This window comes from Salmo trutta, chromosome 19 (genome assembly GCF_901001165.1).
Source record: "Salmo trutta chromosome 19, fSalTru1.1, whole genome shotgun sequence".
In the NCBI taxonomy this organism is placed as follows: domain Eukaryota; kingdom Metazoa; phylum Chordata; class Actinopteri; order Salmoniformes; family Salmonidae; genus Salmo; species Salmo trutta.
The window spans coordinates 1324277-1333886 of record NC_042975.1 but is presented as its reverse complement, the minus strand read 5'-3'; the positions used below and the strand labels follow the sequence as shown (position 1 = coordinate 1333886).

Below are 9610 nucleotides of genomic sequence, written 5' to 3'. Positions count from 1 at the left end.
CCTGACTGAGTCTGTAATAGCAACATGTTTCAAGCAGACCACCATAGTCCCTGTGCCCAAGAACACTAAGGTAACCTGCCTAAATGACTACAGACCCGTAGCACTCAGGTCCGTAGCCATGAAGTGCTTTGAAAGGCTGGTCATGGCTCACATCAACATCATCATCCCAGAAACCCTAGACCCACTCCAATATGCATACCGCCCTAACAGATCCTGAACAGCTAATCAAAGGGCTACCCAGACAACCTCTTTTACACTGCTGCAACTCTCTGTTTATAATCATAGTCACTTTAACTCTACATACATGTACATATTACCTCAATTACCTCTACTAACTGGTGCCCCCACACACTGACTCTATACGGGTACCCTGTATATAGCCTCGCTTGTTATTTTACTGCTGCCTTTTAATCATTTGTTACTTTTCTACTTATTTTTTACTTAACACTTATTTTTTTCTTAACCTCTTAAAGCATTGTTGGTTAATAAGGGCTTGTAAAGTAAGAATTTCACTGTATTGTCTACACCTGTTTTATTCAGCGAATGTAATACTTTTTTTTGTGAATGTGGGTTCCTCTCTGTTAAAGAAAATAGAGAAAACTGATGGAAATCCCCTGGATTAAAATAAGTGACATCTCCTTTCTCTGGTTCAGTTTGATCCTGCTGGTGTAATGGAGATAATTGGTAACTTTAGAGATATCAGCAGCAGGTAATGATGACATTTGTGCCTCTTTGGTGAAATCAGTGTTTTCCTCGATGACTGAGCCTCTAACAAATATCTTCACCAAATCTATACACACTGGCATTGTTCTTAAAGATTTGAAAATTGCCAAAGTTATCCCCCTCTGTAAATCTGGGGATCCAACACCTTTTACAAATTATCGCCTGATATCTGTACTGTCCAGATTTTTCTAAAACCCTAGAGAATGTTGAAACATTTGAAATCAACACTGTATTCTAAAATATGCCAAAAGGCACCTAAAGGACTAAGATCATGAGAAACAAGATTCGCTGGTCTGATGAAACCCAGATTGAACTCTTTGTTTTTGTTTTTCTGCTTTTCTGCGGTGGGGACTGGGAGACTAGTCAGGATCGAGGAAAAGATGAACAGAGAAATGTACAGAGAGATCCTTTATGAAAACCTTCTATAGAGCGCTCAGGACCTCAGACTGGGGCGAAGGTTCACCTTCCAACAGGACAACGACACTAAGTACACAGCCAAGACAACACAGGAGTGGCTTCGGGATAAGACTGAATGTCCTTTTGTGCCCCAGCCAGAGGACAGACTTGAACCAATCTAACACTCTGGAGAGACCTGAAAATAGCTGTGCAGTGACGCTCCCCATCCAACCTGACAGAGCTTGAGAGGATCTGCAGAGAAGAATGGGAGAAACTCCCCAAATACAGGTGTACCAAGCTTGTAGCATCACCCTAGAAGACTCGAGGCTACAATCACTGCAAAAGGTGATTCAACAAAGCACTGAGTAAAGGGTCTGAACACTTACGTACATTTTTATAAATTTGCAAAAACTTCTCAAAAAGTTTTTGCTTTGTCATTATGGGGTATTGTGTGTAGATTGATTAAATAGTTTTTTCCCTCATCAATTTTAGAATAAGGTTGTAACGTAACAAAATGTGGAAAAAGTAAAGGGGTCTGAATACTTTCTGAATGCACTGTACATGATTACATGTACTGTATTTCATTCTCCTCATTGTACTGTTTTACTGTATTTCATTCTCCTCATTGTACTGTATTTACTGTATTTCATTCTCCTCATTGTACTGTATTTACTGTATTTACTGTATTTCATTCTCCTCATTGTACTGTATTTACTGACATGCTGTACCACTATACTGCTTTGGCAATAGATACTAATTGTACTTCATGCCAATAAAGCAATTTGAGCCTGAAATGTCTTGTCCATTCCACTGCTTTTTAACTCCTTCAGGGGACAAACAATTTCCCTCCTCAAAAATCACACAGACAAACACATCACAGGAAAGAGGTTTAACAGGAAATCAACAAAAAAAAAATCACAATGACAACTTCCTTTCCAGAATCGTTTAATATTTTACAGAATATTATTTTTCCGTCATGGTGTAAAGCCAGTGTTGTACACCCAAGGCAAAATCATCGTCAACATATAGAACTCTGTATTGCTGATGACCAAGCACTTACTCTGCAGGGTAACTTGATTCAGACTATTATAGCAAGGACTCCAGGCTGACTGAAGACCTTGATTATTAGAATGTTTGTGCAGGGCTGTACTGAAACCCTGCACTTCCAGTAGTTCTCCAGGAACATTGGTTCAGTTCTATAGATCACATACACTCAAGATGGCAGCTGAGAGTCCTGTGTGGTCAGGGTGGATGGGGGCAGTAGGCTGGGGGAGAGGGACATCCCTGGTAGGAGCTGGGACTGTGGTTAGGGCTGGGGTGGGGTTAGGGCTGGGGTGGGGTTAGGGCTGGGGTGGGGTTGGGTTAGGGCTGGGGTCAGGGTGGATGGGGGCAGTAGGCTGGCGGAGAGAGGGACATCCCTGGTAGGAGCTGGGACTGTGGTTAGGGCTGGGGTGGGTTAGGGCTGGGCTGGGCTGGGGTTAGGGCTGGGGTCAGGGTGGATGGGGGCAGTAGGCTGGGGGAGAGAGGGACATCACTGATAGGAGCTGGGACTGTGACCGAAGCTGTACTGGAGCTGGGGATGGAACTGGGGTTTGGGCCTGGGGTTAGAGCTGGGCTGGGGTGGGGTTAGGGCTGGGGTTAGGGCTGGGGGTGGGGTTAGGGGTGGGGTTAGGGGTGGGGTTAGGGCTGGGGGTGGGGTTAGGGCTGGGGTTAGGGGTGGGGTTAGGGCTGGGCTGGGCTGGGGATAGGGCTGGGGTTAGGGCTGGGGTTAGGGCTGGGGGTGGGGCTGGGGGTGGGGTTAGGGCTGGGGGTGGGGTTAGGGCTGGGGTTAGGGCTGGGGGTGGGGTTAGGGGTGGGGTTAGGGCTGGGGGTGGGATAGGGCTGGGGGTGGGGATAGGGCTGGGGTTAGGGGTGGGGTTAGGGCTGGGGTTAGGGCTGGGGTTAGGGGTGGGGATAGGGCTGGGGGTGGGGTTAGGGCTGGGGGTGGGGTTAGGGCTGGGGTTAGGGCTGGGGGTGGGGTTAGGGCTGGGGGTGGGGTTAGGCCTGGGGTGGGGTTAGGGCTGGGGTGGGGTTAGGGCTGGGGTAGGGTTAGGGCTAGGGGTGGGGTTAGGCCTGGGGGTGGGGTTAGGGCTGGGCGTGGGGTTAGGGCTAGGGGTGGGGTTAGGCCTGGGGGTGGGGTTAGGCCTGGGGTAGGGTTAGGGGTGGGGTTAGGGCTGGGGGTGGGGTTAGGGCTGGGGTGGATCTCTGTGTTACCATAGGAGCCTCTATTGTAGGCGCTGGTGTCGCCTCTTCAGGCACCATATGTGTAAATGTGGGCGGAACTAACATTCCTGGTGCCTGGTTATCTACTATGGTGGGGACCACTTGGTGCTGCACTAGGAGAAGCAGTGACCGTGGATTGATCACGTCTAACAGGGGACAACTCTAAAACTGGGCCTGAAGTCAGCCTGGTGAGCCCTACTCCACTCACAGCCTGGGAGAGAGAGGAAGGCCCCAGTGGTTCTGATGCTGGGGTGACGGGTGAGGCAGCTGGACCCAGATCTGCAGAGAAATCTAAAACAGCAGGCTTTAAGACTGAGGCAGCCATCACTGATACCTCTGAAGCCATCACAGCCTCACCTGTCCCCAAGTCATGAGCGGAGGTTTTACCCCCGGTCGAGACAATAGGTAGGCCTCGATCAGCCGCCAAGTCAGTCGTCCCCTCCAGCGCACCTGCAGCCTCAGCCTCTGCTGTGACCAGCTCAGCGTTCTTCTTCTCCATCTCAGCCATGCGCCGCTGCACCATCCCAGGCATCAGGTTGACATAGGTCCCCATCAGACGGTGGTTAGAGCGGATCAACTTCCCGGCACAGCTGTCTGCACAGCGCTCCTAGAGGACGGGAGGATTAAAACACAGGCCAGGTGTTTTAAATCACATCTCATTATAAATACTGGGGTTCGATGGTTTGGTCCTTTAGTATCAAAAGGCTGCACTGAAATAGAACAGTACATCTCCCACAATCTTATTGTTATTCAATATCTTTCAACCAATCGTCAGTCATTTGTGTCAGTGCAGTAGATGTCGAGTGCCCTTCTCTATAAAGCATGCTGAACGTCTGTTGTTCATTTGTTTACATAGAAATAGTATTGTATTTGGTCAAACACTATTTGTTCCAACAGTTTTCTAAAAGCTGGCAGCAAGCTGATAGGTCTGCTGTTAGAACCAGTAAAGACTGATTTACCACTATTGGTTAGAGGTGTTACTTTGGCTTCCCTTCAGGCCTGAGGACAAAGGCTTCCCTCCAGGCCTGAGGACAAAGGCTTCCCTCCAGGCCTGAGGACAAAGGCTTCCCACCGGGCCTGAGGACAAAGGCTTCCCTCCAGGCCTGAGGGCAAAGGCTTCCCTCCAGGCCTGAGGACAAAGGCTTCCCTCCAGGCCTGAGGACAAAGGCTTCCCTCCAGGCCTGAGGACAAAGGCTTCCCTCCAGGCCTGAGGACAAAGGCTTCCCTCCGGGCCTGAGGACAAAGGCTTCCCTCCGGGCCTGAGGACAAAGACTTCCCTCTCATCTCAGATTAAAGATATGACAGATAGGAGTGGCTATAGAGTCAGATACCATCCTCAGTAGCTTCCCATCTAAGTTGTTAATGTCAAGAGGTTTGTCATTATTGATTGATAAGAATCATTTTCCCACATCTCCAACACTAACTTCACAAAATTCTAACTTGCACCACTTTTCTTTCATTATCTGTTTTTTTATGCACGAGTACGATGGCTCACTGTTCGCTGTTGGAATTTCCTGCGTAAGTTTGCCCACTTTGCCAATGAAATAATCATAAAAAATAATTGGCAACATCAAATGGTTTTGTGATGAATGTGTCTTTCCGCCCGTAATTTCATCCAAGGTTTTTCCCCATTATTCTTTATATCATTGATCTTGGCTTCATAATACAGTTTCTTCTTTTTGTTGAGTTTAGTCACATCATTTCTCATTTTGCAGCCAGTCAGATGTGCAGCCAGACTTATTAGCCACTTCCTTTATCCCCGTCTCTTTCAACCATACAGTTTTCCAATTCCTCATCAATCCATGGAGCCTTAACAGTTCTAACAGTCAGTTCCTCATCAATCCATGGAGCCTTAACAGTTCTAACAGTCAGTTTCTTAAAACCTGTTATGGATAGGGGGCAGTATTTTCACGGCCGGATAAAAAAACGTACCCGATTTAATCTGATTATTACTCCTGCCCAGAAACTAGAATATGCATATAATTATTGGCTTTGGATAGAAAACACCCTAAAGTTTCTAAAACTGTTTGAATGGTGTCTGTGAGTATAACAGAACTCATATGGCAGGCAAAAACCTGAGAAGATTCTGTACAGGAAGTGCCCTCTCTGACCATTCCTTGAGCTTCTTGGCTCTGTTTATTGAAAACTTAGGATCTTTGCTGTAACGTGACACTTCCTACGGCTCCCATAGGCTCTCAGAACCCGGGAAAAAGCTGAATGATGTAATTCCAGCCGCTGGCTGAAAAACTTTAGCGCCTTTGGATGGTGGTCTATCAGAGGACCATCAGACTGAGGCGCGTGCACGGGGCGACCTCATGTTTTTACTTTCTCTCTCTTTGAACTAAAACACAGATTCCCGGTCGGAATATTATCGCTTTTTTACGAGAAAAATGGCATAAAAATTGATTTTAAACAGCGGTTGACATGCTTCGAAGTACGGTAATGGAATATTTAGAAATGTTTTGTCACGAAACGCGTCGGGCGCGTAACCCTTCGTCACCCTTGGATAGTGTCTTGAACGCACGAACAAAACGCCGCTATTTGGATATAACTATGGATTATTTTGAACCAAACCAACATTTGTTATTGAAGTAGAAGTCCTGGGAGTGCATTCTGACGAAGAACAGCAAAGGTAATAACATTTTTCTTATAGTAATTCTGACTTTGGTGAGGGCTAAACTTGGTGGGTGTCTAAATGGCTAGCCCTGTAATGCCGGGCTATCTATTTAGAATATTGCAAAATGTGCTTTCACCGAAAAGCTATTTTAAAATCGGACATAGCGAGTGCATAGAGGGTTTCTGTATCTATAATTCTTAAACTAACTTATGTTTTTGTGAACGTTTATCGTGAGTAATTTAGTAAATTCACCGGAAGTGTTCGGTGGGAATGCTAGTTCTGAACGTCACATGCTAATGTAAAAAGCTGTTTTTTGATATAAATATGAACTTGATTGAACAAAACATGCATGTATTGTATAACATAATGTCCTAGGCGTGTCATCTGATGAAGATCATCAAAGGTTAGTGCTGCATTTAGCTGTGGTTTTGTTTTTTGTGACATTATATGCTAGCTTGAAAAATGGGTGTCTGATTATTTCTGGCTGGGTACTCTGCTGACATAATCTAATGTTTTGCTTTCGCTGTAAAGCCTTTTTGAAATCGGACAGTGTGGTTAGATAAAGGAGAGTCTTGTCTTTAAAATGGTGCAAAATAGTCATATGTTTGAAAAATTGAAGTTTTGGGATTTTTGAGGAATTTGTAATTCGTGCCACGCCCATCATTGGATATTGGAGCAGGTGTTCCGCTAGCGGAACGTCTAGATGTAAGAGGTGCATGTTTATCAATAATCGGACGAAGCAATTTCATAAATTCATCAAATGCAGCATCTGGATGCTCCTCATTAATCACATCAGACAAACAAATATGTTTTTAACATCATCCACATAAGAGTCACAGCTAAATCTTTTGTATGATCTCTTATACACTATTTTAGGCCCAGCTGTTGGAACTTTGGCTTTCCTGGATATAGCCACTATATTGTGATCACTGCATCCAATGGGTACGGATACAGATTTAGAACAAAGTTCTACAGTATTAGTAAAGATGTGATCGATACATGTGGATGATCTTGTTCCTGTAGTGTTTGTAAACATCCCGGTAGGTTGATTAATAACCTGAACCAGATTACAGGTACTGGTTACAGTAAGAAGTTTCCTCTTGAGCGGACACCTTGATGAAAACCAGTCAATATTCAGGTCCCTAAGAAAGTAGACCTCCCTGTTTACATCACATACACAATCAAGCATTTCACACATATTATTTAGATACTGACTGTTAGCACTTGGTGGCCTATAGCAACACCCCAATAGAAAAGGCTGTAGATGTGCCAAGTGAACCTACAACCACAACACTTCAATAACACTTGACATAAGATCTTCTCTAAGCATTACAGGGATGTGGCTCTGAATATATATACATCATGAACAAAAGTATGTGGACACCTGCTCGTTGAACATCTCATTCCAAAATCATGGTCATCAATATGGAGTTAGTCCCCCCCTTTGCTGCTATAACAGCCTCCACTCTTCTGGGAAGGCTTTCCACTAGATGTTGGAACATTGCTGCTATAACAGCCTCCACTCTTCTGGGAAGGCTTTCCACTAGATGTTGGAACATTGCTGCTATAACAGCCTCCACTCTTCTGGGAAGGCTTTCCACTAGATGTTGGAACATTGTTGCTATAACAGCCTCCACTCTTCTGGGAAGGCTTTCCACTAGATGTTGGAACATTGCTGCTATAACAGCCTCTTCTCTTCTGGGAAGGCTTTCTACTAGATGTTGGAACATTGCTGCTATAACAGCCTCCTCTCTTCTGGGAAGGCTTTCCACTAGATGTTGGAACATTGCTGCTATAACAGCCTCCACTCTTCTGGGAAGGCTTTCCACTAGATGTTCGAACATTGCTGTGGGGACTTGCTTCCATTCAGCCATAAGACCATTAGTGAGGTTGGCCATTGATGTTGGGTGCTCCAGAGCTCTCAGGACCTCAGACAGGGGACGAAGGTTCACCTTCCAACAGGACAACGATCTTAAACACAGCCAAGACAACACAGGAGTGGCTTTGGGACAAGTCTCTGAATGTCCAGACTTGAACCAAATCTAACACTCTGGAGAGACCTGAAAATAGCTGTGCAGTGATGCTCCCCATCCAACCTGACAGAGCTGGAGAGGATCAGCAGAGAAGAATGGGAGAAACTCCCCAAATACAGGTGTACCAAGCTTGTAGCGTCATACCCAAGAAGACTCGAGGCTGTAATCACTGTCAAAGGTGCTTCAACAAAGTACCGAGTAAAAGGTCTGAATACTTAGGTAAATGTAATATTTCAGTTTTTTATTTTTAATAAATTTGCACAAATTTCTAAACCTGGTTTTCTTTGCCATTATGGGGTTATTGTGTGTAGATTGCGAAGAGAAAATCAATTTTAGAATAAGGCTGTAACGTAACAAAATGTCAAGGGGCTTGAATACTTTCTGAATGATGTGTGTGTGTGTGTGTATTCATTCAATAGGCTACATCGGTCAATACAAACTTTGAATGAGTTAACGATTTTTCCCTCTCACATAAAAAACTAAAATCTCTACACCACTGGGTAAAGACAGCCATGTCCCTGAGGAGTTTATCTACCTATCCCCCATTGTCATCTCTCACACACACACAGCCATGTAATGTGCCAGGCCTCTCACACACACACACACACACACACACACACACACACGTAATGTGCCAGACCTCACCTCGTCCATGGTGAGACTTCTGTAGTTGAAGTTACTGGTGCATCTCTGGAAACAGATCTCTGTCATACGGTTGTAGACCATCAAAAAGTCCCGTAGCTAAAACAACCAAACATAAGATCAACACAAAATGCCTCGTCTTGGAAGTCATCTCATGGGTACATTTATAACATGTCCGTGGATAAAAGCATGATCAAATGAGATGAACTTACGTTTCGTATTTGTGCTTCGGGCTCCATGGTGTAACGTCCTGTCAAAGCGGCTAGTTAGCTTAGCTAGCTTCCTAGCTTTTCAATGCGTTAGCGTTGAAATTATCTTGCCAGCCTCTATCGTTTGTAATTGAACTGAAAAGACGCCTCCACACGATGTGCAGTTCATGTATGAATAAGTAAAAAACATATAATAATAATAATAATTACAATGAAGAAAACATACGACTGAATAATAATCACGTTGCTATGACAGAATGGAGTAGGTTGACTTTCAGGTTAGTGCTATTCGGGATCCTTAGGACGTACCTTCTTCTTCTGTGGTGTTACGCCGGTCCAAAAAACCGACGTTAAAGGTGCATGCCGCCACCTACTGTATGGGTAATGAACGGGTACTGTATGGGTAATGAAAAATACATCCTTATTAAACCCATCCCACTCCTTCAGTCATAGTCCAGATCACATCCCTATACAGACTCAGGGGCCTGTGATGAAGGAGTCCCCAATAAACGTTCAGCCACACCCACAATTCCTATTTCCTTCTATTTTCCTCTCTGATATGTGCAGTTTATAACCAATGCAATAAACAATACAAAAGTCCACCTTTTTAACATGTCAGGATCCTGTTGGCGAGGAACATTTACTGATGTCTCTAATCCAACTACCATGGTTTGTTCAACGTTGCTCCCTTCTTCCACTCTTCTCACCGCCTCCGGATAGGAGACAGG

The 9610-nt window shown here is 44.9% G+C and overlaps 1 protein-coding gene across 1 annotated transcript; it reads right to left on the bottom strand.

Annotated features, from left to right (window-relative positions):
- Positions 1 to 3297: 3297 nt before the first annotated feature.
- On the bottom strand, positions 3298 to 9196 carry timm10b (translocase of inner mitochondrial membrane 10 homolog B (yeast)). Its single transcript, XM_029699394.1, has 3 exons — positions 8886 to 9196; positions 8677 to 8772; positions 3298 to 3988 (listed from the first exon to the last, which is right to left on the bottom strand). The coding sequence occupies exons 1-3, from the start codon at positions 8910 to 8912 to the stop codon at positions 3461 to 3463; spliced, it is 651 nt and encodes a 216-aa protein (XP_029555254.1). The 5' UTR covers positions 8913 to 9196; the 3' UTR covers positions 3298 to 3460.
- Between the last annotated feature and the right edge of the window lie 414 nt (positions 9197 to 9610).

Coding starts and splice junctions, on each gene's coding strand:
- timm10b (XM_029699394.1), bottom strand. CDS start 8,912: ATGGAGCCCGAAGCACAAATACGAAAC. Junction 8,773..8,885: donor CCGAAGCACAAATACGAAAC/GTAAGTTCATCT, acceptor TGGTTGTTTTAG/CTACGGGACTTTTTGATGGT. Junction 3,989..8,676: donor GAAGTCTCACCATGGACGAG/GTGAGGTCTGGC, acceptor CCCGTCCTCTAG/GAGCGCTGTGCAGACAGCTG.